This window comes from Botryllus schlosseri, chromosome 13 (genome assembly GCF_051294905.1).
Source record: "Botryllus schlosseri isolate E-star chromosome 13, Bs_hap1, whole genome shotgun sequence".
In the NCBI taxonomy this organism is placed as follows: domain Eukaryota; kingdom Metazoa; phylum Chordata; class Ascidiacea; order Stolidobranchia; family Styelidae; genus Botryllus; species Botryllus schlosseri.
The window spans coordinates 2079805-2101008 of NC_137248.1; the positions used below are offsets into that span (position 1 = coordinate 2079805).

General features: G+C 39.7%; 1 protein-coding gene across 1 annotated transcript in view; it reads left to right on the top strand.

Moving 5' to 3' along the window:
• Window positions 1–21204, top strand: part of LOC145454110 (uncharacterized) — a 35837-nt gene that overhangs the window by 11415 nt on the left and 3218 nt on the right. The window contains exons 15-22 of the mRNA XM_080332134.1: window positions 138–251; window positions 1642–1780; window positions 7186–7363; window positions 10139–10298; window positions 12817–12976; window positions 15524–15631; window positions 16352–16488; window positions 19771–19861. Coding sequence (XP_080188260.1) covers window positions 138–251; window positions 1642–1780; window positions 7186–7363; window positions 10139–10298; window positions 12817–12976; window positions 15524–15631; window positions 16352–16488; window positions 19771–19861 — 1087 coding nt within the window. The remainder of the gene's footprint in view (window positions 1–137; window positions 252–1641; window positions 1781–7185; window positions 7364–10138; window positions 10299–12816; window positions 12977–15523; window positions 15632–16351; window positions 16489–19770; window positions 19862–21204) is intronic.

Sequence of the window (21204 nt, forward strand, 5' to 3'; positions counted from 1 at the left end):
ATAAATTCATTCATTGTGAAAGTGACCAGATTTTTAATGATATATAATTGATACTCCATCGGTCTGAGCACAGGGAAGTCGTAGACAATGGCGGAGTATGCATCCCACTTCGTTGCATTTCTTTTTCACGTTCTCAGCGCACCGTGTCAGGAGAGACATTAGCACTCTCACCAAAGCGCAAAAAGATGATCTTGTCCAAGGTTTCAAGAAATACAAGGAGGACTCCAGCACCAACGGATTCTGGTCTGCCGGTTCGTATACCCGATATAATACCCCTATGCCGTTTTGCCATATTTCGACGCGAGATGACCTGAAACGGTTTTCAAGGCATACCAAAACTTCTTCAATGTAAAGTAGAAAATGAAGGGCCAGTAGTTTTAAAACGTTGAGTTTGTCGAGTGATTGCATATTTTTAGCAGAGTATTTTAATATCAAGACGCATATTCGCAACCAACGCAAAATTACTAATGCCTCAATTATACTGATGCAGGCACACATATACATTAGGGTTGCTCAGAAATAATTTTCCTCTCAAATTTTTGCGTCCATTTGATAAAAAATGCTGGGTTTGCTAAACAAAATCGTTGCGCACTAAATTTAGCTCCATTGCAACTGCTAGATGTGAAGTTGTGAGTTTGAGAATTTTGAATTTATTACAAAAGATTTTCAAAATTTTTTTTAAATTTTACTGACAACCCCACGAAATTGTTAAGCTGTCTAAAATAACGATTCCTAACAATAGTTGCTCACTTCCAACCGGTAGCATTGTCGGTGTGGAATTAAGTCAAATTTGATTTGCATCGTGTTTGTAGACAATAAAATTTAACAAAAACAGTATTTTTTTACAATTAATTCGCAATTGACAAACTCCTGTAACTTCACATCTACCTATTGAAATTGAGCCGTGTGTGACGTTGTTTTAGCCGACCCAACAATTTTAACAAATAGCCGCAAAAGTTTGATAAAAACGGTATTTTTTAACAACCCTATAATAAGCATATACAATACAGTCATACACACGTCTAAAGCGTGAAAAGTAAGTAGAGAACTTCGTTACTGAGCACTTCCCATACGAAACGCATTTGGGTTGTTCAAAAATAACATTTAATCCGGGTTCCGGGGATTTACTGATTAAATTGTTAGGTCGCCTAAAAAAACGCTGCACTTATCATGAAATTTTTTTTTCAACACTCACTGTCAACTCCATGAAATTATTGAGTTGTCTACGAAAACGATGTAAAACAAATTTGACGCAATTTCAAAACGTAGATGCGAAGTTATTTGAGTTTTTCATTAATAATTCTTGGATTACCCACCGTCCAGGCTATTTTGGCGAATCCAAAATTTTCAACTGCAATAACTTCGCTTCACCCGGTTGGAAGTGAGCAAATATTGTTAAGCAACGTTCTTTTAGACATTTTAACAATTTCATGGGGTTGACCTGACAGTAAAATATGAAATTATATTTTCATTTTTATAATAAATTCAAAATTTCCAAACTCCTGTGCGTTCACATCTACCAGATGGAATCGGGCCGAATTTGCTGTGCAGCGTTTTTTTATGCAACCTAATAATTTGATGAGTGAATCCCTGGAATCTGGAAAAAGTTCTTTTTGATCAACCCTAAACCACTTTTTGCAGCCGGTTCCCACGTGTTCCCGCGCCAATGTACCAACCACGCCACTGGAGGCCCGGCGCCATGTTGCTACCACGGAGCACGTATGAACTTCGCCATTTGGCATCGCGCGGAACTGCTCAACTACGAGGAGGGCTTGTCGCGGTACGTATCATCTGGACTGGATTTCAACCCAGTTGTGTGCTGATATGCGATTCGCTTTACATGCAGCCTTCTAATTATGTAATGGATGGAAACTATTTGATATTGAATTGAATAATATATTCATATTGTAATAAACTCGTATTGTATTCTAATTTATATACAGAATAATTATTATACTTTCGACTGTTAAAAATCGGGGCGAAGAGATCATTTAGGCTAATTATATAATTTTTAGATGGAACGCGAACTCCTTCTGTTGGGCACAGACGCTTAAGCGATCTCTTCGCCCCGATTATTCCAAGTTCCATGTCTGTGATGTCATAGTTTGTGATGCGATTGTCGATATACAATGCTCTCTCCAATTCTCTACTAGTTGCATACGCTTACCCCTGACAAGTGTCAGCCGAGAAGATTCTGGTCCATTTCAATATGAATATATTATTCAATTGTATGTTGAAGTTCTGTACCTCCAAGAAGCTCCCCAAATATCAACAATCGTATCACCGAATATGATTCTTGATATGCAGTTCTGTATCGAGTAGCCAGTTAGGCTTCGAGTCGAGTCGAGACCTCAAGTATCCGTATCACTCATTCTGACATCACACCAGTATGAAGGATGTAGAACAGGGGTTCTCAGCCTTTCTTGGCCGTGGCCCATTTTTCGGTTTGAAAATGTGCTGTGGCCCACCTCTTATCTTGGAGGAATAATCCTATTCCATGCGTGGTAATCAACGTCCCCGATATGCCTATTTCTCCCCAATATGCATATTTTTCTCTTAATTTACTCTAGGCCCATGAAATCGCGCGAAGCGCGACGAAAATTTTCTTGTCTAAGAAATATCCACTAACAAACGAACAACGAAATCATCTTGGGTCCCATCGAGCTCCCGCAATTGGGGGTTTGTGTTCAGCAGTTACGGCCCTGGTAGATCATAGGCTAAAATTCTGTGTATATTATGATCGTCCGCTGCTCCATTCGCGTCGCGAAACACAATGAGCAGACCCACGCATCCGCTGTATCATTGGGATTTAAGTTTCACTATTGTGGGGTATAATATAATCTGGGTCAGCTTCAAATAATTCATTGATGAATGTTGTACTACAGAGAAGCGGAGAAAGATTTATTTGATATGCATGCTGTACCATGCACGCCGTATGTCTTGTAACAAATCAACTGAAGTTGCGATGTCACAATATTCAATCCAATGATGCAATCAATTCATGAGACTCTTGCATTACGCACAATGATTTCCAGGGCGGACATTTTAAACCGACTCCAAAGATTAATGCGCTCCGCTAAATCCTCATAATCAGTGGTTCCCAAACTTTTTCGGTGTGAGGGCCAAATTTAGAATTTCAGAGTACGGCCAGGGCCGCACGAATAGTACGACTATGAAACGGACCCAAACAGTCATCATGGCTATTTCGGAGTAGTTTTATTGCCCTGGCGAGATTTAAAAACTGTACACTGTTTACCGCTACTTATCTGTTGTATTGGGTGTCCGTTGATTAATCAGCTTTTCTCGCCTAAACGCGCGAAGCGCGAGAAATTTCTTTAGATTCTTGACTGAATCGGTCAATATGATCGTGAATTGCATGTTTTGCTATCAATTTTCATCCATCTGATTCACCGGTAGAGCTGAGTGAGGTGTGTTTGAAAAGGTATAGGCCCCCTCAATAGTAATTAAACATCTCCGGGGGTATAGTATACCCATTGGCAGGAACGTAACAGCACTTCGTCAGGATCCCGGGCTCCCATAGGGTGATAAACTGACCCCGCATCACGTTGTTTGCTTTTGCCACGAAATTAAAGTTGTACTGTTTAGTGAGACAGCGCGACGCGCGAATATTTCGATAATTCATGATAAGATCGGGAATTGCATGGTTGTCCTCTTTGCCCACGTAATCAGATTTACCAGTAGAGCTGAGTGAGAGGTGTCTTTGAAACTGCAGACCCCGTAAAATTAAACATCTTCGGGCGGCGGACCCCTATGTATGACTTCTTTACATGATGTTATTTCGTGACCTCCTGTCTGCTATATCAAAAAATGTAGAATTGCCCAAACCTACTAAACTGAAAGATCACATGGTTTCAGATTGGTATTTCTTCACTGGCATATAATTTTCTTTCCTGCGGGATGGTATTTGTCTTGTGACGTTTAGATGGCCAAGACAAGAACATTCGGCGCCAGTCATTTAGGTGCCTATATGGACAATTAAACCTATATGTATTTTGTATATATAACGAAGTTTTTGGTCTGCATAAAAGCAATCCTTTATGGTCAAGGCTTTCTCGCTACCGATCGTTCTGACACATTTCTTGGAGTCACATGTTACATGGCCTAAAACTTTATATGTCTTGGTGCGTTGTGGTGCGGTCATGGCCAACGCTGATATGCCCATTTTTTATAAATCTTGCGTATTTTTTCTTGGGGAAGAGTACCCAATAATCAAGATATGTGGCGAATTGAAATCGCGCAGAGCGTCAAAAGTTTTTGAAAAGGTCGCATAAATTTTCAAAAAATACTCTATAATTTATGCTAATTCACGAAATAATTTTGGGCCCCCTTCGAGCTCGGCCCCCTCAATTGGGGGGTTTGGGGTGCGGCAGTTACGGCCCTGACTATAGGACTACCAATTATGCTGCTTTTAGCCGGCTAAGCAGTATGCATATCGGCGTATTCAACCGTGAGTCACGTGTTGCACATCTAGTTATCATAGGGTTACCATACGTCCTCTTTTAAGATGCTTTGTCCTATTTTTTGATATTTTTTAAAGTGTCCTCGGAGGACGCCCAAATGTCTTCTTTTTTTTGAGGATTTTGGTTACATATAGGGCCAAATTCGACTGATATAAATTAAGTCAGCACTGTAGGAACGCTACAGCGGCTATTTCGGGAGCTGGACCGGAAAGTTGACCTTTTTTTTCAGTCAACCACCTGTTAATGTAAAAGAAAAACTGTATTTTCCGGAAGTTGACCCTCTTTTTCTTTTTTAGTCAAGCGACCACGAAGTGGGAAAAATTTAACATTTTTTCAGGATTTTCCTCCGGTTTTGAAAGTTATCAATACCTATTTATATCTATATAGCTACTGCTCGTTCAACTGGAAAGTTAGGGCACATTGCATTGAAACAGCAGTGACGTAATGTTAGCAGTCTATCCTTCCTGCAATTCTATAATTAAACACTACAGAGGCCAAGGCAAGCAAGAGTATTTTATAAACATAAATTTTATTTTTTGTCATAAATCGATTTCCTAATATATTTTTGGGGCCCCAAGAAGGCTATCTGGGGGCCGCGCTTGGGAATCACTGCTCATAATACATAATGATTCGTTGCAGTAGTGCAGCATATACCTCCACCAGAAGTTGCTAATAATTTGCAATTATGGCTATTTTTATCTAACAATAATACGATGACTTGCCCAAGTACTGTAAATCTATGCTTCAATTACACTTCATTCCGAGTTTATTGCACGCCCCTTTCAACGGCACACGACATATGACCCTGCCGGAATACTTGGTTACTTCAGCATTACTTACATTACATTACATTATTTTAGTTGCTGTTGGCCGTAGGTTGTCATAGCCATTGGAAAATGCCGCCGATTCTCCCTCCCGTTTTCGACTTGAACATGCTGACTCCATACGTGCCACTTCGTCTCATCAGAGTCGGATGAAAAGCTTTACTTAGCCTACGTATAATTAGATAATTAATAAATTTTTAGCGATTAACATAACAAATATTACTAAACTTACATAATCCTAAAATTTTCTAAATAGCTCTGTGGCCCACCTCAAATGCTCCTGTGGCCCACCCTTTGAGAACCCCTGATGTTGAAGGTTCAAATTTGTACTTTTTATGCGGATTGTCAATTCTACATCACATTGAAGACAATTTGGTATTTTTTCGATCATACCTATTTCATCGCACTTTGTGACAATGCTGTTGGTTGATCGCGACTTCATATATATGTCATTTCACTAACGTGCGAAGATCAATAGAGGTATGTGGCCTTCCACCGTGGAAAATGGCATCGAAGCTATTATTCTCGTTGATAAATTTCTTCTTAGTGGCAAGGACCGTGTAATTTCAATGCTCTAAAACATTGGTTCTTAACTTTGTCTCCAGCGCCCCCCAGGGGGTGATTTGGATTTTGAAGGGGTCGGAAACGCTCAGGGGGGGAAATGGGGGGGGGCGCTGGGCTCAGGGGGGTGGTATGCGGGGCGCTGAACAAATATGCCCTCATAGTAGATGGTGTACTACGGACATATGATTATATAGTAGAACAATAGTTCTATATATCCATGAGTTCTCATTGCAAACTAATATTTGAAAAAATCTGTCAAATCACAACGTTTTCCGTAGCGCTCATCGGGAAATATCCACCGACCATGTTTTCATGAATGTAGTGGTTTATTTTAATTCATGTAAAATTGATTTGGCGTACTTTTTAATTGCCAATGCCCCGTTATAACACTCCCGTAACGCTATCTACTCGACAATTTCATATCTTTTCATTGTATCGCAGTTTTGTGGTGTTTTGAAATGATGAGAATATAAATAAACTGATACTTATACTGATAGCTCGCGTTATTTTCCACAAAACTATTTGAATTAGGTATTTTAACCTGCAGCGCACTGCGTGTCGAAATCGAAAAGGCACTGCAGAGTACGGTACACCTTTTGAGAGTGATGCCCTTTGTACACAAAAGATATTTTGAAGCTTTATGGCCAAAATAATTAACTAAATATACTTGTATTTGGGAGCTACAAAATTAAATCGTCAGAATATTTCTTCATCGTATTATGCAGGATGATACTGTTTAGTGTTGTTATCCCCATTCACGTTAAAGTTAAGAGGTTCGTGCAGGACTAAATTTAATGTGAGCAAATCTCTGCCACATTCTTGGTTGAATTGGTAGTCACACAAAGCCATAAAACAAAAAAAACGTGTTAGAAATAACTTCCCCGTATTGCCAATCGCAGAGGAGAATTCGGGATGTCTACATCGATCTCGATCCAAATGCTATGTGCCCGTAGGCCTTACCCGATGGTTGTTATAACAACGTGGATTTGATTGCGAAAATAGCACATGCAACTATACCGTCAATTAGTCGAGTAGTCTTATAGTGAAGTCCCAACCCTAAAACGGACTTCGACCACTTACCCATTGTTTTACTACAGTCCTTAAAATAGGGGGCGCCAGACTCAGGCTATTTTTGAAAGGGGTGCTGGAGAAAAAAAGGTTAAGAATCACTGCTCTAAAGCATTGTTTCTCACTACCCCACAAGAATCATTAGAATTAATACTAGATTCAGATTCGTTTTCTCGAATCTCGTGCTTAGCCATAACTTACTGCACGCATTCACAAGAAAGTAATGACCAACTATTGCGCACTCACAGGCACTTGAAAGACAAAACCCTCGGTCTTCCATACTGGAATTGGCTTAGAGACGATGTCGCACCGGCGCTAGCCTGGTCCAAGACATACAACGGCAAACCCAATCCATTTGCCAGCATGACAATTCGATACGACTTGACTCCGCACGCTATGCTGCAGCGTGACTCGATCGCACAAGTGGTGAGTGTCAGAAAATGCAGCAATCGAATGCAATTATGCATATGAATATTCATCTCTAAATCAGCGGATCGAAGGCTGAAGAATCAGGAGGTGGTCTGTAATGTGGTGCTTCTACATTTTGAGAGTATTTCCATTGGTGAAATTGTCATAAGATAGGGTTAGCATATTTTGAGATACGAAAAAGTTTGAAAGTTATAATACCGGCGGCGCAAACGGGTGGTTTGGAAATTTTTCCGAGGAATAGTATTGGTTTGACTAAAAAAAGGTCAATTTTCCGACCCTGCCCTTGAAAACCCGTCAGACCTTATTTAACGTTTATTTTCTTGCCAACCGTTTGGTGATCGGTGCGTCGGAGTCCAATTTTGCTCGCATTTTAACACTTTCTAGAAAGAGAGGATACTCCGAAAAAAAGAGGACAGTTGGGCGTCCTCCGAGGCACTCTCAATTTCTTTGAAAAAAGGCCAAACCCTTTTAAAAGAGGACATATGACAACCAAGAACCGTGTGAATCAGTACTTCGGCTAGTTACGAGTCTTACTCAAATATCTTTTGGTCTGCTTGGAACATTTACTGATGGGATATTTTTTTGACCATACTCCAACTTTTAATCAACAGTTTTCAGTTCTTCAGGCAAACTATGCGTGGAATACGTACGGATTATTTTTTGGGAAATTGGTATTTCTATTTCTACTTGAGTACAAACGGTGACTACTTTTTTGATATGACAGCTTCACTTAATTGTTGCAGGCGTATGACAAATGACCCAATAAAGCGTAAAAAGTAATGAGTAGTTCTGTCTCGACAATTGTCAAGTAGAAGTTGAAGTACTGCGTTACTGATCACCTCAATTCTTTCTTGATTTTCAAGTATACACAGTAGGGTGGAGAGAAAATGACTTTTTTTTTCAAATCGAAAAATGTTTTTTTTTTCAGCTCCCGACAAATGACCTGAAACTTCGATAAAAATTCGTTTTAGGGGATTGCCCCCATTTTCCAGCCGGCAACCCCCCAATTTCTGCGCGGGAGGGGGTAAAATTGCCCATCTCGACAACCACTGGTCGCATAGTCATGATATATAGCTCAAAAGCTGCCAAAACATGATGTTTCTATCTGTCTTAAGAAGAAAGTTTTCTCTATCGTGAACTCAAAACGAGTTACAGCCAAAAACACTAAAATTTTGAAGCGGGTAAATTGCGGGAGTAACTATGTTACATGTTAGTGTGATTTACACAATAACAGCTAAATAAATCAAGTTCATTATGTAAAAGCTCACTGGTACGGACTGTTACTCCATATGGTTTTATAACAGGCCCGCGGGGGATTCATCTGGTCCTTGAGAGCTACCTGGGGCCCGTGGGCACCGCATCCGTGACCCCTGATCTAGAATATGGCTGTGGAAGGAGACCCTTAGTGGTCGTCGAGCCCCCTGAGTAGGGTGGCTGGACACAGTCGTAATGCAAGTACAGAACCCTGTGGTCCATACTGGTTTCCACTTAGGACTTGACAAGTTTGATAAGATCGTAGGTGGCCCAATAGGCATACCGGCCGCGCACACACTACGATACCCTCTAATGTTTGCCAAGCCGACAACATGACGCCTTAATGCATCTTCAAGGCTGGGCCCCGCTTGTTTCTTCTCTCGGATTTGCCTTCAGACCTCATTCTGTTGCTACCAAAGACTAACCCATCCTCAGGCAAGGCTGGGAGACCATTGCTGACATAGTATATTTGCTACTGAGCCCACAGTCTAAAAATGAATTGCCTCTTCTTCATTCTCATGGAAACGTCGCCCGTTCGGGTACTCCGCAACGGTATTCAACCGATAGGGTCGCCAGCGGCACTCCCCGGCCCACTGACGGCTACCCGCCATGCATTTAGGAAGAGCATGGGTGTTCTTTTGCTACTTTACCGATTTTGCGCACGGTGCCGCCCACACTCCTCGTTACGTCTTACGCCAAGCATATCTTGTACGGACCCCTGTACGCTTCATGTTTCAAGGAATAGTCAAGCCCTAGGGGCTGGGATGCCATAGCCTCATATATATTTGCTACTAAGGCAGCAGTCGAAGCACGACTGTGTCCTTCCACCCCAATCAAGGGGTCCGTCGACCACTCATGGTGTCCTTCCACAATCCACAGCCATATTCTAGATCAGGGGTCCCCATGCGGTGCTCACGAGCCCTAGGTAGCCCGCAAGGTCCAGATGAATCGCCAGCGGGCCTGTTATAAAAATAGAAGGAGTAACAGCCCTTACCAGTGAGCTTTTACATATTGATATTTATTTAGCTGTTCTTGTGTAAATCACACTAACATGTAGCTTATTTACTCCCGCGATTTACCCGCTTCAAAATTTTAGTGTTTTTTTGGCCATAACTCGCTTTGTTTTCACAATAGAGAAAACTTTCTTCTTAATACAGATAGAAACATGATGTTTTGGCAGCTTTTGAGCTATATATCATGACTATACGACCACTGGTTGTCGAGATGGGCAATTTTACCCCCTCGCACGCAGAGATTGGGCGGTTGCCGGCTGGAAAGTAGTAGCAATCCCATAAAATCAATTTTCTTGAAGTTTTAGGTCATTTGTCGGGATTTAAGAATCTCCTTTTTTCGATTTAAAAAAAAGTTATTTTCACTCCACCCTAATACACAGGGTTGTTCAAAAATAACTTTTTTTCGGATTCCGGTTATTCACTGATTAAATTGTTAAATCGACTAAAAACGCTGCACACCAAATATGACTCAATTCCTCATGAAAATTACATATCGTGTCTTCAGAGCTCCATCGAACAAGCCAGGACCATCTACTTGAACAATGCAATGAAGCTCATGAACTCGCACACTCTGCACGAGTTCTCCGAGGAGCTGGAGAACGCGCATAACTGGATGCACACGGCCGTGTGCCCGCAGGAGACTTCGGCATGTACCTTCTCGATGGGTGAGTATTCGCAGAGAGGAAGGCGTTGGGATCGATTAGGCGTTAGGGTTGATCGGAAATAGTTTTTTTCGAATTTTATCGGCTAGTTGATCAAACAGTTACGATTCCTGAAAAAAAAGCGATGCACATCGGATTTGGTTCAATTCTAACCTGTAGGAGAGAAGCTATGAACACAAAAAATATTTGAATTTATCTGAAAAAAAAAATTGATCATGACTATATTAATACAAAACCTACTGGCCGGTATTAGAAGCGACGGTTTTTGAGTAGCATAGCTAAATGATAGAATTTGTCACCGTAAATACTTTTTTTTTCAAATCCATAATTTCCAAATCCAATAAATGGCTGGAATTGAGACAAATTTGTTACGCATCGTTTTATAGACAACCAAATAATTTAATGGTGTAGCTGTAGCCAGTACAATTTGAAAGAAAATAATTGTATTTTTATGTAAATAAATCCAAAATTTTTATTCCTAAAACCCGACCGTATAGGTTGGAATTTAGCCAAATTCGATGCGCAGCGTTTTCTTTGGCAACGTAATAATTTTATCAATTGGCCCATAGAATTCGAAAAAAGCTAATAAAAAGCTAATAGTGCATTGGGCTTAAGCGCTCTCTTCGCGCTGATTATTCGAAATTTCATACCGGTGACGTGATATTTGGTGATACGATTGTTGATCTACAATGTTATTTCCAATCATCTGCTATTTGCTGACCATGATTACCCCTGACTATAGTGTCAGCCAAAAATATCCGGGCTCATTTTAATATGAATGTACTATTCAATAGTATACTGAAGTTCTGTACCTCCATGAAGCTCTTTAAACGCTCTTTATGAACAACCCTACTGCACATTGAAATCGACTTTTCAGGATTGTAACGGATTTACCAAATGTTTCATTTCCAAACTGTCAAGTAATCAACTATAGTTATATCCAAGCGTATGTTCCTTTTCGCTTTTTTTTTGCTGGAAGTATGTTCAAGTGCTATTTGAAATCTATAGTGACAAACATTCCACCGTCATCGATTCAAGTCAAAGAAATTGCAAGTGAATTTGCTTTATTTTTAGCAAACAGCTACCCGAGTGACAAATACATGCTAAACCTGGTGCAATGTTTCCCAAAAGGAAAGTGACGGACTATAATTTCTTGTGCTATATTTATCAGCCCCAGAGGGCGAAAGGGGCCGTGCCTCCAATTCTTTGGTAATTTAGTATAATGAGCAATAAATAGACTATTTTGAGGTAAATTCATTTAACCTGAAATATCTCTTTGCGCGATTCAGCGTCACTAGAAAACTGAACGTGAAAAAATAACGCATTGAATACATTTGATTTACAGAATTGAGTAAAACTGTATTCGCAACTATGAAAAAGACGGTATTTTCTTAGTCTCGCTTGTGACCGTAGGTATGCATATGCATCCGTCTGGAGTTGCGCAGTAGGCTAGTTCGGGACCATTAGGTACATGCATATCTGCGCTAGGACACATCACGACATATAAACATCTCGCGAAATCTGCGAATCCCCGAAGTGTGCACCCAGAGAGATCGACGGTGATAACACTTAGAATCCAAAATGACCGGCAAATGTTTACCGATATTGATATGACTGCGCGGCTACGAATAGTCCTGCCCTTGAAATCTGAGCCCAGCAGTACAAATGCGACCCGACGAGGAAAATACATCACCCAGTCAAAAAATACGAATTTGGAATCTTTCGAGTGGCCTAGCGACAATCTTCAACAAAGTAATGTGGACCTATCCGAAACTTCATTAATAGTCTTAACTGTGTGGCATGGGCGTTCTAAATTTTTGAGTACACCATTTCCATCAGCCTCTGCAGGAAATTTGATGCTACATATGGAAGTTCCGATATTATTGACCAAATTCAGATATAAACTTAAAAAAAAAAACAGTCACGCGACTAGTAAACTTATGCGTACTGATTTTTCACAGCAGTTGTATTAGTGAATGATGGTTGGTTGGCCGACAAACATGTATGAATAAGTTTTGCGTTCATCGTTACCTAACACGGTCAGACCTATAAATCGCGTGATACCGGACTTAGTTCGCTGCGGAAAGGGTGTGTGAGCGCGTGTTTGTTTGTGTTAGTGTGGATTGTTAACGAAGCCTTCCAGGAGTTCTGGTGGAGGGGAGAAATACCATCGCTTTTTGGTGGTCGCCAAATCATCGGGTTGATGTCTCCTGGAATTTGGGCTCAAATATCGGCCAAGGGGTCCACGAGAAGAAAAAGGTTGAGAACCACTGGACTAAAAGACTATGTTATATATCGTTTACATTTACAACGTAAAAATTTTATCAACCAGCCTGTAAAATTCGATATAAACTAACAAAAAGCTAATAATCGAGCTTATACGATCTCTCCGCCCCGAATATTCGAAATTTCATAGCGGTCGCTAAACTGTGAAGGTATTTCGACGGCAATTCGACAGTCACCCTAACGCACAGGGACTAATCAGAAACAGAAAGGGTAAATGATTTGTGTCGATGTCCAGGTCAACTGGAATACGCCGGTTACGACCCGCTTTTCTTCATGCATCACACCAACGTGGACAGGCAGATCGCCAGAATGCAGGGCGATATGGCGAACGCAGGCGAGACCGCGTGGACCAGGCAATCCGCGTTGGAACCGCAAGAAAGCATTTACCATTTCAAGTACGCAGACACCGAATTCTTTCAATTTTACGCACTAGTACGATTGTGAATTCTGTTAGTACTGCCAGGTGCAAGTTTATGTCAAATTCGTGTTAGTTATATTCAGAAAAATCATTTATTTGAGTTGATAACTTGATAATATATGCATAATTGTTGTTTGTACCAGATTTAGACAACTATGCAATTTTCATCTTTTCTAAATTAGAGTAGAATTAGAATTATAGCGACACAATATTTTCCAAATTAGATTAGAATTAGAATTATAGCTGCACAGTATTTTCCAAATTAGATTAGAATTTCAATTACTGAATTCGCAAAAACTTGGAATTTGAATTAAATTCCGAATTCTAAAGAAATACAACAAAATCAAGTTCGTACCAATCCAGAATTCGTTCTCATAAGCACGAGAATGGCAAATGTCCGTATACCGAGGTTGGCTCGCTTCGCACTACACAGGTTTGCTGCAGCATTTTAGGAATACAAGAAATTAGATCAGAATCGAAACTAGCTCATAGAAGTACTTTACAAATTCTATTAGCCTTGATTGCCTGCATTTCGCTCTTGTTAGCCTGATTAATTATCAAGTTGTTCGAGTCTGGTGTCAAGTTAAAGTTGAGGCCAGGTTTGTGTCCTCTTTGGCTAATTATTTATTTAAGCGGATAACTTACAAGTAAATGCATAATCAGACACTGTACAGTGTACAGTACATGATTTTAACTTGATACAACCAAATACTCCAATCTCATGCGTGACGACACGGGCCGGTACTATTAGAGACTGGCTGATCAGCTCACCAAAAAGAACTTTGAATGAAATATCGGTATTGGCCATTAGAGGTAAAAACTGTCGGTAGTTTTTGTGACGTCACGACACGGTAGTATAGAGTCGGAGAAGTATAATAATCTGCGACTGCTAGCAGACTTGGACAACTAATTCCATTAAATTAGTGCGAAATGCCAGTAATCTAATTCTAATATAATTTGTGAAATGTTTCCATGCTCTAATTCCAATTCTAATCTAATTTGCGTAGTGTCCTTATGCTCTAATTTTAGTTCTGATCTAATTTACTGTTTCCCTGAAAATGCCTCTTGTGTCCGAGGTATTTTGCAGCGAGTTAACAGGAATATCCCTCTCGCGCAGGTAAATCCAGTGCAAAGCCACCATCACCTTACTTACACCGTACTGTCATAGTAGTTGCTGTGACGAATAATAGACTGCTAGCATAGTAGCTTTTAGTCTGCGAACAAAATTGTAGCATTTGAAACTTTCGTTTGTACAATGCCGTTATGACAAACAGTGGCGATGCTCATGGTTACCACAAAAGAAATTATACTTTATTAAAGTAGTACAATGATGACAACAAGAAATATCATGATATAATACGTCGTTTTATTTTGAACTACATGAACGGCGCACGATACCCGACAACGCTTTCCAACGACTAATGAATCGTTATTGGGGCTAGCCTATCTATCTCTTCCTTCAGATTGATCTTGTGGGGACGTCCTATTTTATAAGCGTCTCTGTCTTGGCAGTCAATCTTTGCTATTGCAAGTCAAGGCAATCTGTTTATTGATATCAGCTGATATCAGCGATGGAATGCTGTTGCCATCGCCGAAGCCGTTTCAACTAGTGTGGAATAGTGTTGTTGGGCACAGGCGAATAGCTTATTTGAAAACAACAATAATAATAATAACTTGAAACTGAAATCAATTTTAGCATTTCATGATTCTTTATTTCGAGAATTTCCAAAATCCCAAATCAGATCTCCGGCTGCAATTACGGTGACCCCTGGTATAGTAGAAAACGAGCAAAGCTTGGTGTACAGACGTTAACAATGCTCATGGTTATGGGATGCACTGTGATTTGACATGAACTGATTTTTGCAGTATTCATTTCCTATTCATTATATCATTCAATTTCCAAGTTTTCGCGAATTCAGGAGTTCTAATCAATCTAATTTGGAAAAAAATTGCGTAGCTCTAATTCTAATTCTAATCTAATTTGGAAAAAGCTGTGTAGCTCTATTTACTATTCTAATCTAATTTGGAAAAAAACTATGTAGCTCTAATTCTAATTCTAATCTAATTCAGAAAAGCTGAAAATTTTCTAGTTGTCCAAGTCTGACTGCTAGAATGTGAATATTGATATATTTTGTGTAGCTTACAGGCGTCCAGATGCAGCCTTTCAGTTTATTTCATGACCAAACGTAGCAGCGTCTGTAAAGCGGATCAAATGAATGCTCCGAAGTTAGATGCGCCTTAAGCTAGATTCCATAGTTATTTAATTATCAGCCGAATACATCGAGGTTTTCCGTTTTATCGTTAACAAAATCCGCTCTCGGTCTGGCTCTAATTTCATTAGTACAATTGTCGATGCGAATAGTGCCAGTGCAAGTCTTGGCCAAGTTTGAGTCATTTATTCTCAGTTTGAGCATCAATTTGAGGGTATATATTAAAGTAAATGCATAATTATAAACTGCTCAACCAAATACTCCAATCTCATGCGATATGAGGTATTACCATACAACGTTCTTTTTCACTGCAGCGAGCCGTTCAACCCGTTCCGTAATAAGACCCTGACTACGTTCAAACGAGTGAATACCCTGACCTCGATGCAGGATCTGTTCTACTACCAGGAGATGCTCGGATACAAGTATGTTTGTTGGAGACTATTACTATGTTCTTGTCTGCGTGAAAAATACGCGCAAAAAAAAACATCAATGATGCTGTAAAACAGGGGTTTCCAACTTGGAGGCCGTGACAAAAGAAATGAATTAAAAATGAACAAAAATACTACTACAGAAATAATGTACTTCTTGATTTTGAATTCACATTCTCCCCCCCCCCCCCCCTCAACCAAACCAACAATTAAAACATTTCCACAGAAAAAACCACTTCACCATCACACTAATCGAATATGTAATAAAACTAATTACTGTGTTGCATTTAAATCATTTTACTATTCTAACTATCGGTTACTGTATAAACCACTTTTTTATTATTATAATAACGTTTCTAGCTTTTTTTCGAAAAGGCTAAAAAATAGAGGGGGCCAATGATTTTTCAAAATTTTCAAACGATTTAAAAAGGTGACGCAATGAATGAAGCTGTCACAATGTCCAGTCGCTACAGCCACCTTGCAATTGAATAAAAACGTACGGCGTGGATTCTATTGAAGGTTTTCGCCTACTTACGCTAAAACTCATGCGGTTATAATTTTAGAATACTTGTATCCTACATGTAATAGACAGTTTACTTTTTAACTTGCTCCTAACCCTAACCCTAACCATAACGGAAATCACCAGGCCTACTTGTTATTGAAAATATATATCTTAGGCAGTAGCTCTAACCATTAGCATGTGCCTGTGCTCAGATACGACACTCTGTACATGCACGGAGCCGCTACTAACGCGAAGCACCCCAAAGGAGATGAGGAAGACGAAACGTATCTGCTCCCCGATGGAGAAAAGAAGGTTCACGTCGTCCAAGGAACCGATTCCGTACAAATCAGTGAGTTGGGGGAAAGTTGATATCTCGTCTAGTGTTGTAATTTTGACGCGACCGTGATGTTCAATTGATGAGGTTGGTGACTATAGGCGTTATCAGTAGGGCAAGTTTTTGCAACTTATGCAACTTTTTACAGCTTCCGGCAGCTTCCTAAATACTCGGAATTTATGTGGTATTAGAGTTACCATACGTCCTCCTCCAGGAGGATTTGTCCTCCTTGGTAAAGAAAATAAAAATGTCCTCCGAGGACGCCCAAATGTCCTCATTTATAGCTTCGAGGGGCAGGCGATTGTATACAGACACCTAAAATGCCATAAATGACGCGCAATCTGGATTTCGGCGGCAATGACGGCAAGGCCGACTAAAAATAGGTCAACGCCAACCGGTTTTACGTGGGAGGCGTATTTTTCGGGACCGGGTAGAAATATTGACCTTCATTTCTTAGTCAACTCAATAATATTTCCCGTAAAAATCTTTAAATTACCCGTTTACTCTTCCAGTATTATATCTTTTGTAACTTGCAAAGGTCCTCTTTTTTGGATCTCACAATATAGTGACCCATGTAGTATGATGTTATAATCTGTTTGTAGGAATTTGACAATACAATTTTGCTTTATTTTTCGTGCAACGTTTTACTGCAACTTTATCAAGTATTGCGCAAAATGTAAAGGAGTGATTTAAAAAACATAGGCCCACTGTAAAAATATTTCTAGTATAGCTCTGTTCTCGTTGCTTTGCATCAGAATGAGCTCTGTGATGGATTAGCTCCATCTCAATGTTATCTATGACGCAGCAGTTGGCTTGCAAGCTACAAATTGAGAAGGCCCAGCCAAGCACGACAGTCCCTGAACTACATAAGAAGTGAACAGTTGGTTTGTGGTACAGAACTTGAAGATAGCTTTCAATACAACATCCATTGTAGTAAAATATTTATTCAACTCGAAGACTTTTCGGGTGCCTCTTTTCAAGAGTTAACGACACACTGAAGGGATTTAAACAGAATGAAAAGCAAAACCAAAAAGGCGAAGTATGACGCAATAATCAGAAATTACATACCATGAAGTCCGCAATGTAACGATGGCAACAATAACAAACTTGAAGAGTACGATACAAGTAACAAAGCATTTTGAAACCAAACAATAACAAACACGAATTAGAACGCACTAATGGGAAATTTGTAAGTTATACAGAAAATCTTTTTGCCTACATAAAATAGGCTTGGTCAATTGGATGATCGAATCGACGAATCGGTTTGAAAAGTTGATCAAATCGGCCGTGCACCGTTGTTATTATAGTGTAAATGCGCATGTGGTGTATACAACCAAACCACTTCTGCCAAACTTCTGACAGGATGTACTTCCTGCTTTAAATGCAAGCAACGTCGTCTACGAATTTAAGTGCCACTGTGATAGTAGGTATGTGGGACGTACATCACAAAGATTGTTTGAACGGATAACGCAACACATTCCCAAATAGATTCGCTCAAAAACTTGCGCAAATGACCGTACGGAGTTCGCACGACAATGCAAATCAGCCGCCAAAACCGACTGTTACGACGATTACCAAGCATACGCTTCGGCAATTGGCCAACATTTAAGTGAGAACCCTTCTTGTGCTCAAAACTATGATGACCAAATGTTTACAGTCATTGCGCGAGGCAGATCCTTGTTTCATTTGAAAGCCCTAGAATCAACAATCATCCAATTGACCAAGCCTATTTTATCTAGACAAAAAGATTTTCTGTATAACTTACAAATTTCCCATTAGTGCGTTCTAATTCGTGTTTGTTATTGTTTGGTTTCAAAATGCTTTGTTACTTGTATCGTACTCTTCAAGTTTGTTATTGTTGCCATCGTTACATTGCGGACTTCATGGTATGTAATTTCTGATTGTTGCGTCATACTTCACCTTTCTGGTTTTGCTTTTCATTCTGTTTAAATCCCTTCAGTGTGCCGTTAACTCTTGAAAAGAGGCACCCGAAAAGTCTTCGAGTTGAATAAATATTTTACTACAATGGATGTTGTATTGAAAGCTACATAAGAAGTGGAAATATGACTTGGCTTTTGGTCAAGCCCGCACACTCAGAAACAGGTTGTGTCTATAGTCTTTCAAAGTCAAGTTTTGTTGAGACAGCTTGGTTAGTTCGACTGTGTGTTTCTAAAAGTGCATTCGTTATTTTGCAAATAAGAAGCGAAAACCTTGATATCTGGCAAGATGACAGTCAAATGCAGGGATGTCAAACCTGCAGCTCGCTAGTCATTTCCACTCCAGGTAGTATTTTGATCTTTGAATCTAATTAAACTGTACCAGTCAGCTTGTAGCGGCGCAGTAATAGTATACATGTAATATGGGAGCTGTTGGGGTATACAGCGGAACCTTTCGAGTGTCTCATGCCCTAATACTTTTAAAAATCTTGTGCATAAATGCAACTTTTTTTAAAATTAAGTAAAACTTGCTCACGATTTTATTGCAGCAAAAATTTCCCCTAGTGATTAGTATTGAACCATTTTTACCTTTTCGGAGTACTCAAGTAGGTTCAGCCTACATGCACTGCTTAAACGCGTTCACACTACTTCTACTTGACAGTTTTCAGTTTTTTTAGGCAAAACCATGCCTTTACTTGTAAATAGCGACTTCTACTTGAGTAATAATTGACGGCATTACTTCTAATTCTACTTGAGTACTAACTATGAGTACTTTGACCGCCATGGACATTATTTTGGGTAAAATTACTGACTCATACTACTTACTCAATTGTTTTGATTTTGGACTACTTCTACTTCCATCTTGCTACGCGTCGAATACTTACTTTTTACTAGCTAGGAAATCCCTGCTTCCACATGACTGTAACTTTATGACATTACTTCTACTTCTGCGTGAGTAGCAGCGATTACTCATAGAGACAGTCAAAATATTTTCGGCTTTTCTAGATTCGCTTACGATTAGAATTACAAAATTCAATTACCAATTTGAAAGGCACAAAACAGAAATCAAGTTCACTTCATATAAAATCTGAGGCCATTCTCTTAAGCACGAGAATAGCAAACGTCTGTGTGCGAGGCTCGGCTGGTTTCGTACTATACAGTTCTCCTGAAGCATTTTCAGGAAAATCAGAAATTCGATTAGTATTAATTAAAATGATGAAAATAGAAACAACGGACAAATTAGAGTATAATTGCTTGGTCAGGATGTCGCTGTAATTGGTCTAATTAGACTAATAGAATTATCTAGTTGTCTAGGAATTAGCCTATTGAATTCGTGATGGTAACATCTGGCTTGTTTCAGTGCAATACGAGAGGAACGTTCGAAGCAACGTGAAGATTTCCTACTACGTCGAGAACAAAATGACAGGCGTTCCGGCCATCAAGCATTGCTCGTCAGTATCTGATTGTTTGAACGGGTCGATTTTTTATAATCTAGAGCAGTGGTTCTACATCGGGGGTCCGCGAAGCATTTTCACGAATTTGCAAAATTATTGATAATCTAATTTGTAATTTTATTATCTTGGAAAATCATGAGGCCGCTTCGCTTCATGACTGCTAAATCTTCAGGACTCGCATCAACAGAATGGCCGTCTGAGATGAAATGCCGTACTGTGCCAACTAATTTTAATTTACAAATTGCCAACTACCTACTGATGCAAACATAAGCTGCTGTATTGAAATGACCAGGCTGTATGTTCGTTAAATAATATGTTTCTCAATTTGGTGCCGTATATGCTGCGAAAGCGTTACACCTATCCGTGTGGAAATGGATCTCCGGTGATTGTCCATATAGAATCGAAGATACGAATTTTCAAGACACGGCCACGCTCAAGAAGTGCAGCTGCAGAATTCGCTTTGAAATACAAAAAAAGGCCCCACAATTTCTATAAGAAAAGTCAAATTGTTGCCTGCAATCAATATTTCCGCAAAGCAGATGACGGTTGTACGACAATTGAGCTAAATGTGAAATAACACTTACTTCGGGTGTCCGTGACGGTCCGAAAGGGTTAAGAAACTCTGATCTGAAGCAATCACATTTTCTTTAACCATACCTGAACGGATATCCTAGCCATAGAGACCCGGCTCCAGGCAAATCTTGGCATGTCGCATTTTGAGATGTGGTCAGTAATAAAGTACTTCTACCTTTCCAAAGCACTCAAGTAGGTTTTGGCGACTTGCACATTTTACTTATTTTAGACTAGGGTTACGGTCAGGGTTAGGATTAGAGCTAGGGGCTCTGGTTCATTTCCACATGAATATACTATTTAATTTTATATTATAGTTCTGCACCTCCAAGAAGCTCCTGGACAATTTTTAGGCAGTGATACTTGTTTTTCACAATTTTGATTTCGTAAAAAATGAAGTAGTTTGGGGGTTTGCTATGAATAAAATTGTTACGAGAACCGCGTGAAATAGTCCCAATATCACGATGGCTAGATATATTTTCGAAGATGATATCAACCTACATGATCATAAGTCATTATTCATTAGTCGCGAAGATACATCTCGCGATTTTAAAAGAAGGTACCTCCGATTAAATATACAGTGCAGTGGTTCTCAACCTTTATGACCTCGCGGGCACCCGTAAAACTTCAAAACCAATCTCGCGGACCGGTGAACCTTCAAAAACTAAAATGCACCCTAAATTTAATTACGACAACTTGAATGTAATATTGGCAACTCCGTTAAATGATGCCTTTTTGATACTGGATATTTATACGTCATTCTATTGAAG